The sequence below is a fragment of the Helianthus annuus genome, chromosome 13 (assembly GCF_002127325.2).
Source record: "Helianthus annuus cultivar XRQ/B chromosome 13, HanXRQr2.0-SUNRISE, whole genome shotgun sequence".
Lineage (NCBI taxonomy): Eukaryota > Viridiplantae > Streptophyta > Magnoliopsida > Asterales > Asteraceae > Helianthus > Helianthus annuus.
Genome location: NC_035445.2, coordinates 96951018 through 96976829, shown reverse-complemented (window position 1 = coordinate 96976829; position 25812 = coordinate 96951018). Strand labels below are relative to the sequence as shown.

At 35.3% G+C, this 25812-nt stretch overlaps 1 protein-coding gene, 2 long non-coding RNA genes and 1 other non-coding gene across 4 annotated transcripts; 2 read left to right on the top strand and 2 right to left on the bottom strand.

Moving 5' to 3' along the window:
* The first annotated feature begins 4715 nt into the window (after nt 1–4715).
* LOC110866745 (protein FAR1-RELATED SEQUENCE 5-like) lies at nt 4716–5850 on the top strand. Its single transcript, XM_022115888.1, has 3 exons — nt 4716–5050; nt 5135–5393; nt 5590–5850. The coding sequence occupies exons 1-3, from the start codon at nt 4716–4718 to the stop codon at nt 5848–5850; spliced, it is 855 nt and encodes a 284-aa protein (XP_021971580.1).
* A 4122-nt stretch (nt 5851–9972) lies between these two features.
* On the top strand, nt 9973–11303 carry LOC110866376. Its single transcript, XR_002551381.1, has 2 exons — nt 9973–10477; nt 10896–11303. It is a non-coding gene; the product is annotated as an uncharacterized LOC110866376 (long non-coding RNA).
* A 10498-nt stretch (nt 11304–21801) lies between these two features.
* On the bottom strand, nt 21802–21875 carry TRNAR-ACG. Its single transcript has one exon. It is a non-coding gene; the product is annotated as a tRNA-Arg (tRNA).
* Nucleotides 21876–23602: 1727 nt separating this feature from the next.
* On the bottom strand, nt 23603–24656 carry LOC110866377. The gene is made up of 3 exons (XR_002551382.2): nt 24305–24656; nt 23887–23950; nt 23603–23786 (listed from the first exon to the last, which is right to left on the bottom strand). It is a non-coding gene; the product is annotated as an uncharacterized LOC110866377 (long non-coding RNA).
* Between the last annotated feature and the right edge of the window lie 1156 nt (nt 24657–25812).

Below are 25812 nucleotides of genomic sequence, written 5' to 3'. Positions count from 1 at the left end.
CATACGTATACATTGGAAAAGATTAAAGAAATGACACGTATAGTGGATCCTGACTTCAAGTTTGATTTTAAAGAGGAATTAAATGCATTCGACATCAACTACCAACCAGAATATGAGTATAAGTATGTAGAGGATGCTGATATGTACGACAGGGTTGAAGTTGAGGATTGCACTGATGATGAAAGTGTAAGTGAAGATACTTCTCGATATCCTAAGCTGATGGAGTTCTTTACTAAAGAGAATAGAGACGAGTTAAGAAGGAAAGTCGCTGAGATCTTAAAAGACAAAAATCTCGATGGTACTCATAAGGATATGCAGAAGGAAGAACGGCAGAAATGGTTTAAAGATAGTCACGAGAGAAAATTCAAAAGGCCGTTGAAGTTCTGTCAGAGAGATCGAAGCATTTCACTTGGTGACATCATTAGCTGGGGTTTCCTGCCTCATGTTAATGCATATGCAATCAGAAGGGAGTTTGGAGTGCAATACTTTGAACGTCTATATGATATAATGTCATTACCATGGTGGGATGTTGAGGAGCTGTCGAATGTAAGAACTTTAGAGTATTCAGTACGGAAAAATGATGTCGCAATGTGGGGGTACATAAAGTTTGAATCGTTGAAAGATTTTCGACACTGGAAGCCCATTACCCAAAGAGAGTGCAGAGGGTAGATACGGTAACAGGGGTTGAAGAAAGGATACTTAACATTAAAAAGCCAAAGACGATGAAGAATATACCAATGCCGAAGATGGAGCAGGAATTTTATAAAGGCTTCATGGGCTGGGTGTACAGTTGTATCTCTACAGAAGCTGTGATTACGTATAGAGCTGGAAGGGAGATAAGAGAGATACATGTCTATGACCCGATGTGGTTAGTGAACTGCTCAGCGAAAGATATTGAATGTTTATTCATTAACAAGATTCACTATCAGGCTGAAGATAAAGAGCAGGCGATGCAGTTTCAAAGAGTTGCTACTCTTTGCTTTCAGAACGGCATAAATTCTGAAAGTAAATGGAAGTCAACCTGGTGGTCGCTCGAGGAGAAAGTAAAGAGGAAAGCTGAACGTGAAAGTAGAAAGCTTGAAGAAAAAAGAGGAAAGTGGATGAACATACAAGCTAAGGAAGAGAAGAAAAGGAAGAAAGATAATGACAGGCTTAGGAACTTGCTGAGAAAAAAGCCTAAGCAGCGTGAAGAAACGTTCAAGTCACTCTGAAGACCCGAAGACAAGACTGAAGACTGCGGCTGTATCCAAGGGGGAGTTTGTTGGTGCACGAATGTCAAAAGCCTGCGTCTTAGTCTTAGTCAAGCTTGTACAGGGTCTAGGGGTCAGAAATGCTAATTATATATAGTATAGGGGGCTGTTTGAAAGTTTTGTGGTTTAAGGTCCTGATTCCGCTCCTAATGACATTATGTCATTTGGAGCGAAATCACTTGTTCCTGATTTCGCCCGAAATGACACAATGTCATTTGGAGCGAAATCAGACACCTATATATAGTGGTTTGTGTTTTCTCATTTGTATCTGAATGTCGACCGTGTAGCCGAAGTGCTGCCGAATTTTTCTGAGAAGTATTAATGAGAAAACGTGTTTAAAGTAATCTGCATTCTGTTTCTACTCCATTCTACTTTGATTCAAGCTATTTGTGTATTTCCGCTGCATAAATAGTGGTCTTTAGCTCTGATTGACTCATTTGATCGTCAATAACAATCCTACAGGGACGTTCAGATCATGTGAGTGGCGGGTACAACACTTAAAGCCGTTAATCCTCGTTGTTAGGACCGAGGGACACAAGAGTGATAGATCTATTTGGGTGTAGCGAGCCCACACCCGTGAGGTCAGGGTGACCCATAGAGGTGACTGTGTCTTGCAGCCGAGGCCCGGTACAAATTTGCTTGGTTTGAGTTTTCCTGCATCACTTCACACATACCAGTGGCTTTGCAACCCAGTGGTGATCTCTTTTCCTTAATTGCTACATACCAGGAACATTTAAACATTGGGACGTACTTTAATGATTTATAAACATACTCACTTTTACATGAACTCGCTCAACTTTTTGTTGATTTTTCAAACTGCATGTATTTCAGGGAATTAGTGGATCTGGCAAGGTATGCTATGTCGTCAAGCTGCGTAGGAGAAATGATGTCATCCGAGTTTAGGGATTGTGACTTTTGCCTGGACGAGTCACAAGTCTTAAACTGTGTTTTTAATTCATGTCGTTCGTTATCTCGTTGAACATGTTGTCTTTATGTCATGGTTGTATTCAGTTTGTTGTGTCAACTTTTTAAAACAATGTTGTCGTATTTTACTTTTTAAAACTTGTTGAATGGATGAACATCATGGTTTTATTTCCATATAGAATTGTTGTGATTATGCTAAGGTATTAAGAAGTCACACCAAATAAACCCACGCTTTCGCAAAGCCAGGGTGTGACACAAGGATGGGTTGCTGGTTCTATTTAAGTGGATTGCTATTGCTGACTTGGGCTTATGACTTGGGCTTATAGCCGTTGCATCCAGTTGTTTGCCAGCCTGGGCTCCGGTGATGTCGCTTAGGGTTCGACAAGATAAAAGAGGGACTTGGTACCTTGGTTGATTCATTCGAGCATCTCATTCTCCTGTTGATCATTTGCTGCTCTCTTGTTTGTTCCTTATTCTCACACGTACATTCGTGAGTCTAGGGCTTGTCTATTACTTATACTGATCATCCTGTTAGAGATCTTTTGACTCTTTGTTCGTTGTTAATCTGTGATGACAGATTCATTCAATCATTGTATTTGATACTGAGTATTCATAATAAAAGCATTTGATTCTTGAGTTCTGACAGTTCCAAAGGTGGGAACTCATAAGGACATATAAACGCTATCTAGGGTTATGAACAAGTCGAGCTACAATGACTCACGCATGAGCTGAAACTTAAACAATTCAGTTCGCCCAACTTGTTCTATTATCGAGCTGAAAAGTCATGCTCAGGTTCAGCTCGTAAAAAGGTTGAGCCGACATGTTAATATATAATATTGTTTTTTGAATAAAAAGTATCTCTGATCGTTTAAAGGATCCTGTTGTTTTATAAATGAATAAAAAACATAATTATTCAAAAAACAATATTAAGTATTAGCAGAGCAGCTCGAGCTCTCTTTTAGTTTTCAAAGAGAATTTAAGAACCAATAGAACCGATTCTATTCCACTAATTATTTTTTGATCTTAAAGATTAAAAACAAATAAAAAGGGCATGATGATAAACTATTAATTCTTTCTCTTTTCAACTTAATGACTAATTACATTAGACCATCCGTAATGGGCGTGTTTTTTTTCAAAAAAAAGCCACCAAAAATGCCCAATACTACCCACCCACCGCCCCCTGGGCGTGTTTCAGCATTTTTTGGTTTTGGCGTGTTTTGAATCACGCGGTTGGGATGAGAATTTGACCAATCAGACTGTTGCAACGGTCAAAAGCAAAGGTTAGTAATATATATATATATATATATATATATATATATAGAGAAAGAGAGAGAGAGAGAGGGAGAGAAAGTATAATGTACAAAAGCCCTAATCATACTTCATGTACGCGACAAGGAGATCTTAACGCGTGGCACCGATTAATATTTCTCATTAAGTGCAAATTAGACATTTTCATTCTTGAGGCAGGGTAATTCAGACATTTACTAACATCAAGAGAATTATGCGAGTTCGTTATCTCCTACATCCCGGTAATTACGATTCGAATCAGTTTCAAATATTTTCCATTATTTAAAGTATCAAATTAGCGGTTATAGGTGTGCGATTAGGGTTACTATCACTTATTGTTTGAAATGGATCCACAGAGCAGTAACGCACGAAACACATATGATATTGAATTTGAAGATGTTGAAGTCCATGTCGTTCATGATGCTGCAGAGCATTTGAGGAATCTGACATCAAACAACCACGTTCTATTAGACGATCAGACCAGTAAGTTGTCAAATAATCATTTTAATTTTCCAGAAATCAACCAAATTATTGTTGTCTGATGTTTTTTATTTGATCGTGCATCATTGTTTGATAATTAGTTTTTTTGAAATGAATGTGTCATAAATCACGCATGTTTATAAGCTATATAGTGTAGGAGACCTATGTAATTCCACCAAACATGCGTTATTATTATGAAGTATACAGTACTGGCTGGTTTTTTGTCTACCTGCGTTATTATTGAGGCAACTTGCGTGATTTTTTCTTTGCGTGATATCTTTTTTTTTTTATTTCCCTGTGTGTCTTGTTTTAGAGCTCATGTTTTTTTTTGTCATTTCAAAATGTGCAGATGAAAGATTCTATATTCCTAAGGTAGCTTCATCATGTGTTCCTATTATAGGAATGGAATTCACTTCCATAGAGCAAGCATATATTTTTTATCAGACATATGCCAAGAAGGCAGGGTTCTCTGCTCGAAAAGGAGGTGAACATCATAGTGGTGGTATTATCAAGACTAAATACTTTGTGTGTTCAAAGGAGGGTCATAAACCACAGGCATTTGATGGTCCTTATTCGAAGTTGTCTAAGCCATATAAAAGTAGGAACAGACCGACTATTCGAACCGGGTGTAAAGCACAAATTAAGCTTTGTTTGACGGATGGGGTGTTGTATAAGGTTGATAAGTTTGTTCAATCACATAATCATTCATTCGTGTGCCCCAAAGATATGCATTTATCACCGGTTTATTGGCATCTGTCCGAAACACAATAAAAGATGATATGGGAGCTTGGTACATTGAATCTTGGGCCAGTGAAAGCCTTCAATATAATGAGACAAAGATACGGAGGTTTTGAAAATGTTGGCGCAACAAAAGACGACTGCAAGAATTTTAGAGCTAGGATACATAGCTATATAGGAGAGTATGATGCAGATATGGTTATCAATAGGTTGACCGATAAAAAGCAGTTTCTGGTTGATTATTCATTTGTTCATTCAGTCGATGAAAACAAACGATTAACTGGCTTGTTCTGGGCTGATGGTTTGTGCAAACATAACTATGCTGAGTTTGGAGATGTCATATCGTTTGATGCTACATTCAAAACCAACAAGTTAGTCTTCACTTTAATGTTTTATCTGTTATTTTTTTGTATATTTTTTTTGTTTTTTATGCTTTTTATTTCATCATTTTAAAGGTATAAAATGGTTTTTGTACCCTTTACTGGTATTGATAACCACTGTCGGAATGTGACGCTTGGAGCCGGGTTGCTAGCATCCGAAAGCATTGAATCATGCAAATGGTTGTTACAATCATTTTTGGACTCATTTGGTAAGCAGCCGAAGGTGGTCGTTACTGATCAGGACCCCGCGATGAAACAATCTATCGAAGCAGTGTTCGATAAGAGTAGGCACAGATTATGTATGTGGCACATAATGAAGAAAGTTGCCGATAAGGTTAGGCTCAACTACAACATGCTTTATTACTATTACAACCGGCGTAATAACTATAAAGATTTTTTATTTTTATATGCACTTGTACAAAAAGTTCATCATGCGTTATTATTTCCTACACTCATTTTTTTTTAACAAAAAGCATGAATAATTATAAATATTTCTGATTTTTGTTCATTCCAATGCTTTGTTTTAATAGGTGGGACATGAGTTGTGTAACAACGAAGACTTCAAAAGACGTATGTGTGACATTGTATGGACTGATTCGATTGCGCCAGAAACGTTCGAGAGAGAATGGAAACTGATAATGATTGAATTCGGTCTAACCGAGAATAAATGGATTGACGATATGTTTGGCATAAGATCTTCGTGGATTCCAGCTTTCTATCATCATGAGCCTATGTCTGGGCTCATGCGGACCACCTCCAGATCAGAGAGCGAAAACCATTTTTTCTGTTAGGTGGCGAATTCTCAACTTACCCTTGTTGAGTTTTTTAACCATTTTGATGGTGCAATGGACGTGCAAAGATTCAACCATCGGAAAAATGACCATATTTCTAGAAATACAACCCCAGATAACTGGTCTGAAATTACCTTAGAGGATGATGCTATGAAAATTTACACCAGGTCCATTTTTGCTGATCAAGAGGCAGAGTTATATGGAACATTGTCCGAGTGCCTTCCTATGGAGACTAAAATTGAGGAACCGTTCTTGAAAATAAGTATAAAGGATTGGAAAGCCCTCGGTGACGGTTTATTAGAGGTAACACTATCTAGACTAGCTAATGATTGGTTGGTAAAATTCCATAGCTTAATGGTTTTAATTTCGGTTAATTACACAAAGTTACTTTCTAGAATACACTACTTTGACATGGTTTGTGTTTTGTAGGCATTGACTGGTTTAAGGTGCATTTTGGAGATTTAGCGAAGCTTTGGGAGGATAATAGAGAGAACATAATTGAAGAAAATGCAAAAAGAGGCAAAACTGAGCTGAACTCTGCGCCAGAAACAATCCAAACTTCATTTTGGCTTATCCTGAGCTAGAAAATGAGTTTCAGGACTTATAATATATGCATTTGGGGTAGCTCGACGAGACAAATCAAAATATAAGGTTTTGAAGGGCCAGAAATTGACGCATTATCTGATGCACACCGGCTGATTAGTAAAAACAGGATTTTTTGAGAGAAAAAATCAATTTTGGAAAAGGGAGTTAAAAAACACTAGAGGGGATCATTCCTAATGATCTAACCTATTCCCAATCATCTCTAACACCAACTACCGTTCACCTCTAACCTAGAACCCTAATCCATTCTACAATCACCATTTCCATCATCTTCAATCATTCTCATCAAACCTTCAAACCCTAACCTCCACCACTCCTCAAGGCTCAAGGTAATGGCTCCGTGTTCGTGTTCGTCGGCCGGTGATCGCGTCCACCCAACCATGAGCGGCTAGTATCTTCGTTTTCACCCCAGTTTGTTGCTCGTCTACCTGCTATCCTTATGTAATTTGCCCTGATGTTTGGAATGGAATATTTTGAAATTTGATACCAAAAAAAAAAATTTTTGATTTGATTTTGTGACAAATTGTTTAGTATTTGAACCTTGGATAATTGTCTTGCATTTGTTCCGAATTCGTGAATTGTCGAACGATGATAAAGTTATAACTTTGCAAAATGGTTATGTACAATTATGCCTTATCTTAGGTTGGGATTTACATGTCCGAGGTAATGAAGTGCATTGTGGTCCGTTGTCTATGACGTAGATAGCAATTGGCACCTAAGCTTCGTGATAGTAGTCCGTTAATCACTATATGCAATTGAATCAAGTTAAAACATGTAGGAACCCTTGGTCTTGCAATTATCGAACCGGGTGTGATCCGTATTCCTAATTCTTGTTTCAAGTTTTTAGTTTAGATTACAATTTCAATTAATAACACATTGTTTTAAGAATAACATCAAATTGTCAGTTCACTCCGATTTATTTTCAAAACCAAATAAACAAATAAAATTAGCAATCTTCATAATCACTTTGTACATTATTTGTAAATAGTCTAACTAATCAAACGGGTCGTGCGATACTGACCACATACTGTTCGTGGATACGATACCCGACTTACCCTAGCTACCTAGATTTAATTGGGTTTTTGACTGATCGAGACGACACGGTCACGTCAAAATGGCGTTGTTGCCGGGGAGCTAGTGCGGTTAGTATTTCATTGCAAGTTTGATTTTTGTTTAGTTTTTTTTCTTTCTTGTATATTCATGATTTTACTTTGGGTGGTCGAGCTTGTGTGTGCAGGTACATGTTTTGCAGGAGTTACTTTTCAATATGAATTGGGTGGATGATGATCCCTGTGAGTGTTGCGGAAGTGGAGAGCATTATTTAGAGGATTGCTCTGTTTTCCACGAAAAAGTTCAAGCCTACAAGGATCGGGAAGACTACCTCAGCGGACTGTATGAATATAGGAGGGCGGATTATGAAGATTTCAATGGTCCATCTTCATATTATCCATACGATAATCCACCACCACTTCATTATCAAGAATACAACTATGAACCCGAATTGCCAAATTTCTCAAGTTACCGGGAGGAGTATGATGACTATTATAATGAATACCCTCAACCGGCATCTGAGGAACCTCAAGATTTAATAAGTTCCAAGCTCGATGCAATCATGAATGCCATGAATGCCATCATCACTTCAAATCAAGAGATTAAAATGGAACTGAAAAAGGAATTTGAGGTGAGAGATAAAGTTCATGAAGCCTTGGCAAAGAAAGTGGGTCAACTCGCCGAAGAACTGGCTCAACTTAGACAAGACCAAGAGGTGTTGGCTAATGGTACCATGTTGATGGTGATGTGGTGGAAGAGGTTATGGAACTTCCGGAGCAAGTAATTGAGTGTTTTAACCAAGCGGAGACATGACACCGCAAGACGGGTCAGAGTCAAAAGAAGCTCAAAGTCATATCTCTCCTTCTCCCAAACTTATCACTCCAACCAACAAAGTTGGGGATTCTTGTTTCAACTTTTTAGTTTAGATTACAATTTCAATTAATCACACATTGTTTTAAGAATAACATCAAATTGTCGGTTCACTCCGATTTATTTTCAAAACCAAATAAACAAATAAAATTAGCAATCTTCATAATCACTTTGCACATTATTTGTAAATAGTCTAACTAATCGAACGGGCCACATGCTCTTCGTGGATACGATACCCGACTTACCCTAGCTACCTAGGTTTAATTAGGTTTTTGACTGATCAAGACGACACGGTCACGTCAGCTAACATGCCTTATTACATAACAACGTGCGTTTTTTCCTTGATTTTTAATTTTCAATTTTTTTGTTTAGGTTTGTTTCAAGAAGGGGGAGGATGTAATTGCATCATGCAGTTTTCGCAGGTTTGAACAATATGGATTGTTGTGCAAACATATATACTTTGTGTTCAAGATGTTCAAAGTGAAAGAAATTCCCAACAAGTACGTTATGAGAAGATAGACCAAAGACGTGGTACCGAATGATCTAAATAACATATTTGATTTAAGTGTTGATGATAATGATGGGCATAAAAAGGCCAAAGAGGTTGCATATGAGATAATGCAGACCGGAGAGTATCTTATTGGTAACTTGATGAGAGATTTTGATCATCTAGTTATAGTCAGGAATCGGATGAGGGAGATGAAAGAAATGGTTGATGAACTTCGCATAACCAAGCCGATCGACCCTAAGTTTGATCGATATTCAAGGTTAATCGGTTACGAGAAACCAAACACTGATGCTCCACCTATAGTCCGTGTGCCAACCGGTATTGAAAACAAAAGACGCGGTTCACATTAGCGGATTAAATCAAAAAGAGAAGATTATTAGTCTAAAAGGCAAGAGAAGTCGGACATGCAGTGTTTGCAATACCAAAGGTCATGATATCCGAACTTGCGAGGTTTTAAAGGGTCAAGGTAGTGCTGCCGATAAGAAGGGGAAGAAAAGAAGAGTAATTCAGTTAGAGACTGATCCTGGTTTAGTAGACGAAGAGAACGAGGAGGCAGAACTGGTGAGGGAGAGGAGGAGTATGAGGAGGTTGACGAAGCAGATGATAGTGATTCTGAATGGGAAGAGCTAAACGACGATGACGAGCAATTTTTAAACCACAATTGCATACATTTAAACATTGGTTTTTTCATGCCTTTTTTAAGAAACAACTTTATGTGATCTGTGATCTTGACATTATAACATGCGTGATTTTAATACAACTTTTATATGTTTACCATGCCATGCGTGATTAACTATACCAACTCAACTGATTCTTTTTTACCCCTTTTGAATATGCAGATGCGTTATTGTACTATATTGGTCCTTATCCTAAAATCATAAATATACAAGACTATCTCAAATGGAGATCTCAAATGACCATTAAACCCCTCTCTAACATTTTGTATAACCTGCCTTAACCCCTGTTCACAGCTATTTCAACCAAAAACATACCCAAACACAAATATTTTGTTTTCATAACTAGCTTATAAAAATGTAACATGCGTGAAATATATCCACATATTAGTTCCTATTTCCAAAAACCACCATAGTTGTAAGTTTTCAAAATACCAACATTATAACATCCCCAAAAATCAACAAAAAACGTTGGTTAATCAGATATACCACCTAGTTCGATGTGAATATCTTCCCAAGCTCCTTGTCAATGGTCTCCATCTTCTCTTGCACCGTCTCCACTGCATCCTTGAGATATGAGTAAACCAAGTGATCAGCAGATGCTTGATCCTTCATGAGCTTTATGCCGTTGTCCCTCAACGAAAATTTTGGTTCTTCTAGTAGTTTCCCCCAGACTTCCTGGTTCATCTTCTGTTGTTATAAGACCTTCCTCTGCGCATCAAAAATACTGTTAGTAGAATTTACATCAGACGCAAGCTCTGTCAACGTGCGGCTGGAGAGGAGCTCCTTGATGGCTTTGCTTGCCGGATCAGTAGACATTCTTGTTTCTTGATGAGAGTTGTTATTTTTTTGCAAAAATCTAATATGGGGAATCATATATGTATGAAGATTGTGATTTCATATAGTAGTTGTGGGAGATTTGGTAAGTAAAATTAAATATCTCACATAATTACTAGTCATGTCGATTTGGAAGGCTATTTGTAGGTTTCATTATTATTAGGATTAATTATATTTTATATCAACTTGCATCTTGCATATTGCTTAATATTTTTAACAAAGTTCAGTAGCTTACATAATTCACAAGCAGGTCGTGCGTGATTATCAATACATGCGTGATAATCTATACATGCATGATTATCTTACATAATATCTGTACTGGACCAAGAAAACTCCAAAAAACAGCTAGAATGATTTCTGAACCATACAGCTGTCATGCTTAATAATTTTAGATGTCCTCTTGTTTGGTATTTCCTTTTATATATCATTGAAAGAGCATTCAAATATTACCTTAAAGATGGCAGATTCTTGTAATTCATCTTGTGGTTCTTCTTCATCATCAGGTATGAGTGTTTATCTCAAAAAGAGAATCGAGGAACAAATTGCTGAAGATAAGTCTTGTAATGACTTGTTGGAAACTAAAATTTATAGGGTCAGAGAGAACATGAAGAGGTAAGGAGATTTTAAATTTGTTGTCTGGTATGAAAGAGTCAAGTGTCCGAGAGGTGGCTATGATGTTTATGGTTGATCTAGGAGAGCGGGATGAGAAACAGTTAAAGGAGCTTGCGGATGCAATAACCGTCTTAAGATGCTCTATGGACATGAAGATCAAGTTTTTGGAGTCCTTTTTCTGATGGGTATTATGTATCATTTTCATATGGGTAGTGAAATCATGTGTTTTTTATGTTTGTCTAAGTGTTTTTCTTGTATCGAAATTGTGTTTGAATAAGGAAATTTTCCCATTGTTTTTACATTTTTCATGTTATCTGATATCATAGTTTATGAGTAATCAGCAAATTTAAGAATTAAAAATAAAATTAAAAAACGAACATGTCAAATATGTTTGCACAAAGTAGTTCTACGACGTAGCATTTTGTTTCACTTTGTCAAGGTTGAAAAACTGATCCAATCGGTCCCTAATTTTGTTATCAAGATCGCGCAAAACATCTACGGTGCTTGAGTTCTTTGTAAATTCCTTAGCTTTGTCGTACACTTCTTTCCTTATAAGATTGTATTCGGACAATACAATCTTACTAAATACCGGTACCGCAAGAATCTTGAATGGTCTTTTTATCTTCGTTCACAAACCCTGGATTCCATGGTGATTTGCCTTTGTACATCTCCATATGTCTCATCCGTTTTGAAGAGTTCTCCAATCCATTTCCTTTCGAATTATGCTTGTTGTTTCCAAGTTTGTTATCCACTCTTTTCGTCGTATCTTGCCTTTTACGTATAGAACTAGAACTCTTCGCTATAATAAACGATAAAAAATCATATTAGTACCTAGTCATTATAATATACAGTCGTTTTGTATATAAAGCTAAGTATTCAAGAATTACCAGCTTTTCGGGGCGCCCACGGTAGCGTTTGCTAAACGATTCGTCAAACCTAGAGTTGTCAATTAACTCAATTTCGCTATTTTTCAAGTGAAAGCATAGGCACCAGAAATGATCAGATAGTAGTACTGGAATGAAGATAAGATCCACTGTGTCAACTTTCTTGACCTGATACTTACACAGTATATCGTCTAGGCTTGGTGCAAATACTTTCAATCGATCATTATCTGTGTATTTTGGCCCAAACATTTCGTCAGGCTGCAAAAATTATGGTGATTTTTTTCATTAAACTCCATCTGTCCATTAAGCTTAAACAGGCGTGATTATCATATACCATGCTTGGTTAACCTTAAACATGTGTGCATTAACTTTCAACATGCGTGATTATCATATAACATGCTTGGTTAACCTTAAACATGTGTGCATTAACTTCCAACAGGCGTGATTATCATATAGCATGCTTGGTTAACCTTAAATATGTGTGCATTAACTTTCATCATGCGTGATTATCATATAACTTGCGTGATTACAATTCAATATGTGTGATTTAACATAGTAAAATACATACATGCGTGATTAACTAAGTAAAATACATACATACGTGATTATTATGGAAAAACTTACAATCATTGTACTTGGCAAGAACAGCCTGTAGGGTGATGATTTTTTGTCCCTTTTTTTCTCTTAAAAGTTTAACACATCTACAAACGTGTCCACTCCATTTGAAGCTTTGTATTGCGATGGGTGAAAGCTTTCAAAAAATATTTTTAGTGTTTCGACTCCACTTTCAGATTTGTATATCAATGAGCTGTTGTTTAAAACCAAAAATGACAGTTTAAAAAGAGATCAAGATTTTTAGTGTTTCGACTCCACTTTCCGACCGGAGCTAAGAGGTAACATATGATCGTTTGGTCACGTTACAGAAGTGGCTCATATAAGCTGGTTATCATGTTGCAGTAAGGTGATCTGTATGCGTCACCTAATTCTGCCATTCGTTTTGCGTTCTTTTCCCTCAACATTTTGATACGCGTTCTCACTAGTTCTGTCTGTCTCTCTTCATCCATTTTCTTTTTGTTAGCAGACACGGGAGTTTTTTGCTTACTTTCATTTGATGTTTGTAGGATGGGAGCCAATCTTAAAAGCGTCTCCACCGAGTGCATTTCTGCATCCGTCACTTTATCTGTTTCTTTAGCGGATGTGGTGGGAAGCATTTCTTTACCATAGACGTCAGGGTTTATCTTTTCAAGCTCATTCAACATCGACTCGGTTATTGTATTCTGACTTTGTGCTTTTTGCTGACTGCACTCTGCTAAATTTACAGCTTGGTCCATTTGGTGTACCACATCTGCTTGTGTCACTGTTTGTATGTTCAAGTAGGTTATTTTTTGTAAACACAAGTTAGAATACGGTTAATAATTTAGCAATGATCGTATTTGTTACCTTCTGTCGTCTGCTTGTATACACCTGGTTCGATGGTTTATAATGCAGCCAGGCATGAGTCTGAAATACCCCCATCGTCATATGTCAAATTATCAACATCATGACATCCTATAAAATTACAAACGTTTTGTCATTATTGAACTTAAATTACCGTTAATCTTAAGAAATAACACAAATTCTTATCTACCTTTTGTTTTTCCTATGTTTTCATCTTCCACGGTTGCATCTCCATCCCCTCCTAACTCTTGAATTGTATCGCCACCCTCTCCAACTTTTGTTTTTACTTGATCAGTCGTCACGGTATTTTTAACTGCATCATCCCATCTTTTACACATTCTCATTATATCTGGATCCCAGAAACACTTTTCCTTTGCATCTGTAACGATATTGTTCATTTCCGTAACCAGAGAAATATATTTATTTATATTCTTGTCCATTGTTTTCAACAACAGCTGCAGAATTGGAGTTTTATCAATATCATAGGTTATTATCTATCTATGTAGCGTAATTTTCATTTTTAGCAATATCATGCGTCATTGTCTATGTAACTTGCGTAATTTTTATTTTTATTTATGTTCTTATCCATTTTGTTAATCATGGGCTTTATTTTAAACCAAATTTAGTTTAATTTTTTCCTTTTCAGAAGAACACAGCCCAATGTTACTCCTAATAAATTGGCCCAAATAGCCCAATGTTTCTCCTAATAAATTGGCCCAACAGCTTAATCTCCTGGGTAGTCTATATCATTCGAAGCCCATTCCACTATTTATGAAATCAAGACTTATGCTAACGGGCCTCTTGTTCCAGTGATCTAAATTTGGGCTTAGTTATAGGCTAAACACCACAGATAACAATCGGGCCTCTATAGCATGCCATGCAAACAACAATATGGTCTTCACTAACTGGACCCAGTTATAGTAATACAAAAGCCTGACTCAAATCATGCGTTATTAATTTCTTAAAGTAACACGCGTTATTATTTTTTTTAAACTAGCGTGATTTTTAGTATTGTACAGGCGTTATTTTTCTAATATCCTAAACAAACATTTTACTGTAATATGAGGTTCTTATAGCATGCGTTATTAATAATATCATAAACAAAAATCCAAAACAGTGTACCTTCTTATTTTTGTTTGAGGCTTCCCGCGCAGCATCATCATAGATCACCCTGATCTGACGGTCAGGATAGTCACGTACGTAATGTACGATTACTCGTAATGTATGTAATGTATGATAACCTCTCTCTCTCTCTCTATATATATATAAACAAGATCAGGAGAAAACGGTTGGAAGTGTGCAAACGGTGAGAACAAATCCTGGTCGAACACGTGGCGCACGATATAATCAAGGCGGAGAGGCTTTTTTGTCCTTTTATTTTCTTTTCCAATGCATCTCTCACACACCGTTGTCATTTGTGGCATGTAGGATTTTTTTGGCGTGTAGTTAAAAAAAACTCCCTTGCGTTTTATTGTTTTTTAGATATGCCGAGATGAATAAATCGTTTTTGTCTTACAAAGTAAATATCTTGGCATTTATGGCGTTCCCAAATTCATTATAATCGATTAATAACTCAAACATTGGAATTTTTTGGCGTTTTCCTTTTTTTTGTAGATCTGTCCAGTTGAAATTAATCATTTTTGTCTTATACAATTAATTAACTTTTGTACGGAAAAATAAAATAGGTGAGGATAAACTCAATAAGATTTTACTCAATGAGATGGACAATATTCTCACTTAAGAATTTTGTCCAGCATATTGAATGAAACTTTATTGAGAACAAAACTGAATCTCGAAGAACCATTGCCATGGGGCGGTTTTTAAACTTTCTGGCATTTTATGATATGGCATTTGCTTTTAGTGTGATCAATGAAAGGTCCTGAGACGTTTATATAAGATGTTTTTGGCGCGTAGTTTAGGCGGTATTTTAATATAATAAATGTTAGTAATAAAGTTTCAATCGTTTCAGTTATTGTTTGTTCAGCTTTATCTGTTAAGGCTGTTACGTGTCCCATAATTAAGTTTGCCGTTTTGTATGAATGATGTTTTAGATAAAGATTGCAAAACACAACTTTTGTAAGACACCCTTTATTCTATTCTCTTGCACCTTGTTTTATACAATTCAATAATTTTTAGAGTTTTCTTTTAATAATACGTGATTAAAGGGAAATTATTATAGTTTTGGTGTTTGGGGTTTGTGGCATTTTGGCGTTTTATAAGTAATTAGAGAAACAATGTATTTTATTAGCGGAAAATTAAATAACAAACCACAGAAAATGACACAAAAAAATAAAAAAGAAAAAAAATAAAAATCTTAATCCAATTTCTCATCCAAATCTTCACAGTCATCAGTCTCTTCTTCTTGAAGTTTTTGTCCCCGGTACCTTTGAAATCCTTAGATAGATGCCAATTTCCTACACAGCTGAAACGCCCGGCTCTAGATGAAGCTAATATTTCAGTAAAATATGGCATTTTGTTTTTTAGTGTGATATATTGTTATTGATTGTTGAAGTGGTTTTGTGGATGGTTGGAGACATAGATCGATGTCGTATGTGTGGATGCTTTTATCTGGGTGTGAATGTGAGTGATATTTTCGCTTGGTTAATCTTTGGTCGTCATCATCATATTCATTCCACCCTTCATGATTAATAATGGAGTCCAAAATAACATTTACATTGTCATCGGTCTGTTCTTCTCATCCAAACCTTCTTCAAGAAGAAAGCACACAAAATGACATATCACTAACATCAGTCTCTTTTTCTTGAAGATTGTCCATCTCATTCAGCAAAATCTTATTGAGTTAACCGCTCACTTGAGAATCCATTCAGTGAAACTTTATGGAGAACAAAATTGAATTATCCAAGAAACGACGTTTGCCATCTGTGTTTTTTTTAACTTTTCTGGTCTTTTAAAGTGAATGGTATTTAGTAAAACATGGCGTTTGTTTTTTGGTGTGATTAATTGAAGGTCCTGAGACATTGTTTATATAAGATGTTTTTGGCGAGTAGTTTAGGCGGGAATTTATTACAATAAATGTTAGTGATAAAGTATCTGTCATTTTAGTTACTATTTGCAGTTACTGTTTGTTCAGCTTTATCTGTTAAGGTTGTAAGAAGTCTCATCTTTAAATTTGGCATTTTGTATATAATGGCATTTTAGATAAAGATGATAAAATACAATTAATTAACTTTTGGTGTTTGGCGTTTGTGGCATTTTGGTGTTTTACAACTAATTAGAGAAATAAAGTATTTTATTATTGGAAAAGTACATAACAAAGCACAAAAAATATTACACAAAAGAAAAAAAAAGAAAAGAAAAAAAATAAAACTCCTCGTCAGAAGGGATTTAGTACCAATCACTCCCCTTGTCTACTTCTTCTTCAGATTCTTGTTCTAGTTTCTCATCTAGGGCATCACTTTCACTTTAATCGGCCTCTTGTTCTTGAAAATTTTGAACCCTCCATTTGAACATGTCATGCAACAACGCCAATTTTCATGTCATGTATGTATTCAAACATGTTGCTTTGTATAACTCCTCTAAGAACCCAAGACTCTGCTTGGTCATAATGTTTTCAAGCACGTAGTTTTCTGCTCCCCGTAGTCACATACAATAGTCACCATGTCAGTGTCTTCATCAAAACGCCATGATGACTGGGTCCATTTTTGCATTTGCCTTATTCGATCCAAATTTATCACAATGGTTATCAAGAGGGACGCCAAGTGCTACGATCCCTCTTTGTACTTCTTCTTCCAAGTTCAATATGGCTTTGATTGTTTTAACAAACACTCTTCTTCTGTTGTCAAAACAGATTACGAATCTTCTGATTCTAAGGGTGTATCTCCATGAAACGATGTTTTCCATTTTTCTTCTTTTCAAAGTTTTTTTTTTGAAATTTGGCGTTTTGGTTAAAGATGGTTATTTTAGTATGATCAATAGAAGTGATGTTAATGTCGTTAATATAATGATGTTTTTGGCATGTAGTTTAGGAGGGAATTTTTTATAATAAATGTTAATAATAAACTTTCAGTTACTGTTTGTTCACCTCTATCTGTTAAATCTGCAACGCCTTTCATCATTAAGTTTTGGCATTTTGTATTAATGGTGTTTTAGATAAATACGGTGTTTCATCTGAAAGTGACTGATGTGTGTGGCTTGTAGGTTAAGGCGGGAATTTTGAATGACGTTTTGCTCATTAGTTTGGCGTTTTGTATTCGAGCAGTAAAAAAACCCTTTTATCCTTAATGAAGCACGTCCAAGTAATAAAGTTGATGTTATTTACGAAAACGTCACCGCGCCATTCTAATTCATAGATTGTTTTGATCTAACGGATGAGGGGTGTTCTCACCGTTTTCACACTTTTATCCATTTTCCCTAAATCCTGCCACACACACACACACACACACATATATATAGGAGATGGATCATGAGAAACTACTTTAAATGAGAAAACCAAAAAACTAACTAAAAAAGCCTGAAAAACATACCAAAATTGTTTTTTTTTTTTTTACATTTTTTCTTATAAATTTTCGCTAGTTTTTATGTTAAAAAAAACTTTTTTTCAAAAAAAAAAAAACTTGTACTGCACATGTGTAATAATACGGAAAAGCCTAAACCACCGAACCCACCTGCACCGACACCCCCCATAAACCTAAACCCCCACCCCCTCCCCCCAACAAATAAAAATAAAACCTAAAACTAAACCCTAAACATAAACCCGAAAAAAACCTAAACTCCCCACCCCCCCCCCCAAACCTAAACCCTGCTCCCCCTACACCCAAAAACATAATCCTAAGCCTAAATCTCCAAAAATACAAATTCTAAACGCTAAACTAAAATCAAAAGCTAACTTTAAGCATATGCACATGTGCAATACACATATAATGCACATGTGCAGTACAAGTTTTTTTTTTTTGATAAAAAGTTTTTTTATATATAAAAAGTAGCGAAGAATTGAAAAAAAATTGTAAAAAATAATTTGGCATGTTTTTTAGACTTTTTTAGTTTTCCCATTTATATGTAATTTTCTCGTGATCCTCTATATATATATATAGGTGAAGGATCCGTTAGGAACCACCCTTTATTGCGAGAACCGCGAGAACCAGTGTGAACACAAACAGTAATACCTAAAAAATCTAAAAAACACCCAATTTTTTTTACTATTTTTTTTTTGTAAAAATCGCTATATTTCGTTGATAATAAAAAAATTTCAAAAAAAAAAATCGAGTAACAGTTTCTCCATGCACATGTGCATGTGTATCATTTCGTTGACAAATTCCGTAATTCATTACAAATATTTGACAATTGCACTTTCATTTACACTGCTAAGTGTAATACACTACTTTTTACGTTAACAATATTAGAAATGCACATGTGCATCTATATGTATCAACATGAAATAAGGTGTTTTGGTACACTACTTTGAATACACTTTCTCTTTCATCTATCATTCCATCCCTAATACACAAACATACACATGTGCATTTTTGTCATTTCTTTGACAAATTCCGTAATTCATTACAAATATTAGACAATTGCACTTTCATTTACACTACCATATGTAATACACTACTTTTTAAATAAACAATATTAGAAATGCACATGTGCATCTATATGTATCAACATGAAATAAAGTTTTTTGGTACACTACTTTGAATACACTTTCTCTTTCATCTATCATACCATCCATAATACACTATAATTACCTCATACCATCCAAAATACAATACCATTACCTCCTACCATCCATAATACAATACCATTACCAATATTTTTACTTTATTACATGATCCAATTAATATATTACATCATAAATTGACAACTATAACCAACCATCAACCACTAGATATAACTAACCAAAAAAAACATGTATATGGGCCTACTTCTCCATTTAAAATCACAAACTTTTTGTACCAAAACACGTTATATCATGGTTATACCTAATGATGCACATGTGCATTTTGAATATTGGTAATGTAAAAAGTAGTGTATTACGGATGGTATTGTAAATTAAAGTGCAATTGTCTATTATTGATAACATATTACGGAATTTGTCAAAATAATGAAACATAGGCACACGTGCATGGATAACTGTTACTAAAAAAAAGTTTTTTTTATAACGAAATATAGCGATTTTTTTTAAATATTAAAAAAAATTTAAGGGCTTTTTTGATTTTTTTTAGATTTTATTTTGTGTTCACATTGGTTCTCGCAATAAGGGTGTTTCTCAAATGAACCTTACCATATATATATATATATATATATATATATATATATATATATATATATATATATATATATATATATATAGGGCAATGCTACACAAGAAACCTTAGATTTTTAAAAAACTTTGAAAACCCATCACATGGTCTAGAATTGCCCACATGTCCCAGCCACCTTTATATATAGATGACAAAACAGAGGGTATTTTGGTCTTTTTACATTGCTCTTTCTCTCTCTTCCTGACATGTTATACCATCTCCTCTTTCTTCTTTATATCATCTCCTCTCACACACACACTTATTCACATTCATATCCAGATCTATACACCTCTCTCCCTCGTCGTTATCTTTTTTTCCCACCACACCACCATCACCACCGCACCACCACCACTATCACCACCGCACCACCATCAGTATTTTACCTCCGACACCATCGTAAACACCTCCGACCCTGTTGCACAACCCCCACTACCGTTGAACCTTTACCACCGTTGGCCGACCCCCGCTGCACAACCCCCACCACTGCCACCACTGCCCCTCCACCACCGCCATCCCCCAACCCCAACCCATATATTCAGATGTGGAACTGAATATATTCAACCCAAATCGCTATACTTTATTCCTTGAAGAACCATGTGGGTCCGTAGCATCCTCAAAATGGCACCAGATCGGAATGTTGCCATCATCAACTACTGCCCAAAGGTCACCGATGTCGACGAGCTCTTGAGATCATATAAAATATGATTTGTATATGTTGTTTCAGATCTGAATATTTGTGAGTTTTTTTTACACTTTTTTAGTTTATATAAAATATGATTTGTATATGTTGTTTCAGATTTTGGTTATTGTTTTGTATGTGATTTGTTTGAAATAATTTGTTGAAATTGTAAGGTGTTAAGAGTTGTTAAATCTGTGAGGGTTTTTTTTTTTTGTTAATGTTGTGTAAGATTAATTTTACTAAACATGTGATTAATTTTACTAATTGTTGATTAGGTGTTGCTGAATTAATTGCTGAAATTGTAAGGTATTATTGATTATATGTTAAAGAGTTTTTAGTTCTGTGTACTTTGTTAGTTGTTGTTTCAGTTGTGTAAGATTAATTTTATTAAACAGGTGTTATTGATTAATTTTATTAAACATGTGATTAGTTTTACTAATTAATTTTACCTCGTCATACCCTAATACATGTTACACTTTATCCTATTAGACATAGCCATACAGTTTAAATTATTATAGTTATGACGTGTTTAACACATGCCCGATTTTTTTATTTTTAGACGTCTAATAATCGGCACATCTGCTTTTAGAAACGAAAAGCCAAGTTTGTCTTACAGGACAACCAACGTAACACGTGTTATAGTCTGAACTTCTGTTTCACAGCTAAGCCAAGTTTGTCTTACAGCACAACCAACGTAACATGTGTTATAGTCTGAACTCATGTTTCACAGCTAAACCATAGTAACATGTTATAGAGACATGTATTAGGGTATGAAGATGTATTATAGACATGTATGACAAATTAATTGCAGGTTTTTAGTTCTGTGTACTTTGTTAGTTGTTGTTTCAGTTGTGTAAGATTAATTTGCAGGTTTTTATTTTTGTGTTAAAAAGTTATGCTTGGTTTGGTTGCTTCTTTGGGCTTTTGATCTGAATAGTAACTGTTTTTTGTTGGTTTGGTTGCTTTGTTTGGGGCTTTTGATCTGAATAGTAACTGTTTTTATGATGTTATTTGAGAAAAAAGATTTTCTGGCTATGAATGTGTTAATATTTATGTCTGGTTAACGACTTAACGGTTATCTTATCTTTTTGTTTATTAGGACGGTGATGGATACAAGGGATATAAGATCCAATTCTCGGGACCGTTGGTTTCGTCAAACGTGGATCAGATACTCAAGGATCATGACCATGTTTATGTTGCAGCACAACACAACTAACACGTGTTATAGTTTGAACTTCTCGGACATGCATGTGTTACATGTGACATGAAACCCATGTACAACATCACACGTGTACTTGCTCTGCTATTCTGCCCCATCCTGGCTGAGGAAGAGTTACGGGCGCGTAAAACAAAAAAATACGCTGATGGGGGACGGGCATACTATGTGTAATGCTTCACTCATTTACGATAAATAATAAAGAAAAAGGCCATTCCATTTCGACAAAAGACCCACACCCAAGTTCCATAGCTTTTGGTCCGCTATCCCGATCATGATTTTCCTACCCCCAGAGGGAAAGGCCCTTCCCTTTTGGGCCGGTTGTGGGCGAGGAGGGATTCGAACCCCCGACACCGTGGTTCGTAGCCACGTGCTCTAATCCTCTGAGCTACAGGCCCCACTGCGTCTCCACTGGATCTGTTCCCGGAAGTACCCTCAAAAAAAGGAACCTTTGCTCTCCTCAGCCATTTCGGGTTAAGGAGATCTTTCGTATCTTTCGAGATCCACCAGGTGGTCTTCGTAATAGAAGAGCTATTAGTTCTTGAGTCAATATTCTTAGTCTTTATTGGCTCGAACTCAGATTCCAAATGAACCACCGCCGTATGGCTGACCGGCGATTACTAGCGATTCCGTGATCTATATTTGTATAAGTTTATCGCCATGCTATTAAGTATTTTGATTTAAGTTCTTTTCTTTCTAAGAGGTGGAGCCAAATCACGAGGAATAGCCTCTCATCATATTGCAGCAGGGACTTTGGGCATATTAGCAGGTCTATTTTGTAAAAACATAAGATATGATTTCGAAAAGAATCATTCATTAAGATATGATTTCGAAAAGAATACGTGTGACATGAAAACACATTTTTATAACTTCCCTGGCATACGCACACCCACATGTTTACAAAGCGTTTCAAGACCGACCCAAACAATAAAGCAAGGGTAGCCGCTGAAAAGCTAAGGCAGCAAAGGTAGCCGCTGAAAAGCTAAGGCAGACTGTCAAAGGAAGCTCCGCTATTTTCTTAGTGCTATGTATTTTCGTTTACTAGTAATATGTAATGTGAGACTCTTATTGTTTTGTCTAGTACATGATGTTAAAACGGTATGGACTTAACACATTCTGGAAGTCTTAACACACGTTATAAAAGAGGCTTAACACACGTTATATCAGGTATACTATGTTGTTATTAAGTTACTATTGGAGTTTATGCATCCATGCTGGAAGTCTTAACACACATTATAATAGAGGCTTAACACACGTTATACAATATTAACTTGTATGTTCCATATTAACTTGTATGTTCCATATACGGTGTTGCAATATTAACTTGTATGTTCCATATTAACTTGTACACATATTAACTTGCAAACCACTTTCATATACATGAATACAAGTCGGGTTATAATGGATGCTTACATGTTATCATATGTATACAAGTGGGGTTACAACAAGATTACGATATTAACTAAGCTAACCATTAAACTCATCGCCCCCATCGACTGTTTTCACCATTGTCACATGTTAAGCAATTACATGTTCCGAACAGACAAATTGTAACACCTGTTAGATCAGTATATACACATCATGGTGTTTTGTATACCCCTAGCTTATACATGAATATATGTCAGGTTACAAAAACATTATAACGGAGGCTTAACACATGTTATACATTCTAAACTGTGCAAAACAAACACATGTTATAAATGAACGAAGAGTTCTTTCCCACGTTATATATCATTCTAACAGGGGCTTAACACATGTTATACATGAACACATGTCAGGTTACATCATGGTGTTCTGTTACAGCTTGAACCACCAACACATGTATAAATGGATGCTTACATGTTATCATATGTATACAAGTGGGGTTACAACAAGATTACGATATTAACTAAGCTCACCATTAAACTCATCGCCCCCGTCGACTGTTTTCACCCTTGTCACATGTTAATCAATTACATGTTCCGAACAGACAAATTGTAACACCTGTTAGATTAGTATATACACATCATGGTGTCAATTGAATATCTTTATGGACGAAAACTTGTTATAAACGAACGAAAACTTGTTACAGCATGAAAACTTCTTTATGGATCTGTTACAGCATGAACCACTAACACATTTTATAAACGAACGAAAACTTGTTACAACATGAAAACTTGTTTATGGATCTGTTACAACATGAACCACTAACACATGTTATAAACGAACGAAAACTTCTTTCCTAAAAGATTTGACTTATTCAATGTCCCCACATTAACGTCGCCTACATCCATCCAGCTTGTCAATTGAATATCTTTATGGATCTGTTTCTGTAAATTAACACACGTTATATATCATTCTAACAGGTGCTTAACACATGTTATGGGTCTGTTTCTGTAAATCAAACAACCCAACAAAAAAAACACTTACTATTCAGATCAAAAGCCCAAACAGCAACCAAACCAACAAAATCGTCAACCGTATATCATTATTTCTGTAACAGTTATTCCAACAGTTTCAATAATTTTTCAGACCTTATGTATATATAAACAAACAAATCGGTAACCGTATATCATTATTTCTGTAAAATCCCTATATAGTTAACAATCAACATTTTTCAAGCATAATCCATCCAAACAGTACACAGCTATATATATATATACATATACCCATATCCAAGATTCACGAAATGTAAGGAAACAAGATACACATCCTAAAATCAATCAAACAAACAGCAATTCGAACAAATACTCAGCTAAAAATTACAAGGATGTAGGGAATTTCAAAGACAATCATGTACCGACCAAAATAAATCTGGAGTGAATCCCGAACTAAAATAGAACCGAACCTGAACATGAATCTGACCCGAGTCGTCTGTATGTGTGTTCAAACTTCCTCTCTCTCTCTTACACTTGTATGTGTGTTCTTGGTGTTATAGATGAACATGATGAAGATTGTTGTCATCGTTCTCTCTCTAAAACAACATTCAGACCCTTCATTTGCTTCTAAAGATTGAGGAGAGAGAGAGCCGGAGAAGAAGCCCGGTGAGTTTCGCCGGAGGAGGTGGTTGCTGGTGGTGGTTATTGTTTATTTCTCCTGATTTTGAAGAGTGTTCATTCTTTGTCTTCAAGATTGGGTTGAAGAAATGGGAAAGAGGAAGAGGTAAGAGAAAAAGAAAGTGATATGATGATTTGATGGTTCTGGAAAGTCAAAAAGCCCCTTTTTCACTACCGAAAATGCCCCTCCCACTTGTACTAATGTATTATATCATTTCTTTTAAATCTAATTCTTACCAAAAAATAGGAGAGCCATCGATCAAGTTAGATGAGAGATAATCAATGGCTCACATTGGGTTTGCATAGTTTTTTAAAAAGGATGAGGTTTCCTATAGAGCCATCCCCTATATATATATATATATATATATATATATATATATATATATATATATATATATATATATATATATATATATAGGGTTAGTGTAAAATGAAGATTTATACGAGTTGTGAGAACTTAGAGAACTCAGCCTTACGAAAAGTTTTTTTCAAATTTTTTTTACCAAAAATCTTAAAAACTTCAACTTTTCGAGAAAAAAATAAAAAAAAACATTTTTTTCATTTACGGCAGCTGTAAATACTGTGAAATGTGATGTCATGCTTATGTTATCAACTTTTTACAACTGCTGTAATGGGACGAAAAACACCACTTCGAAATTTTTTTACTATTTTTATGGCAATCTTTTCTAACATTTTCATCTAGGAGTGTGAAAAAAATGGCGGCAAAACTCGCATCCGAGTTCTCTAAGTTCTCACAACTCGGAAGGGTTTTCCCTTGATCTGGATCATATATATATATATATATATATATATATATATATATATATATATATATATATATATATATATATATATATATATATATATATATGGGATGGTTCAAATGACACCACTTTTTTATTGCGAAAACTCGAAAACTAACTAAAAAACCCTAAAAACACACAAAATTTTATTTTTTTCAGTTTTTTTATAAAAATCAATAGTTTTTTTTATATAAAAAAATTTCAAAAAAAAATTGTAGTGAACATGTGTAATAATTCACATGTGTAGTACACATACACATGTGCACTACAAAAAAAAAATTTTGAAAAATTTATTTTTATCTAATATAAATAGCGAAAGTTGGTATGAAAAAAAAAGAGTAAATTGCCATTTTAGTCCCTGAGTTTTGTCCAAAGAGTAAATTTATTTTTATCTAAATTGCCTTTTAAGGCTTTTTTAGTTAGTTTTCGAGTTTTCGCGATAACTAGTGGTTTTCATTTGAATCTTCCCCTATATATATATATAAAAGAAACCCATA

Bases quoted from the DNA above. Each gene is read 5' to 3' on its own strand.
- LOC110866745 (XM_022115888.1), top strand. From the start codon at position 4,716: ATGATATGGGAGCTTGGTACATTGAATCTTGGGCCAGTGAAAGCCTTC. The intron at 5,051-5,134 runs GTTAGTCTTCAC...ATCATTTTAAAG, and splicing joins GCTACATTCAAAACCAACAA to GTATAAAATGGTTTTTGTAC. The intron at 5,394-5,589 runs GTTAGGCTCAAC...TTGTTTTAATAG, and splicing joins TGAAGAAAGTTGCCGATAAG to GTGGGACATGAGTTGTGTAA.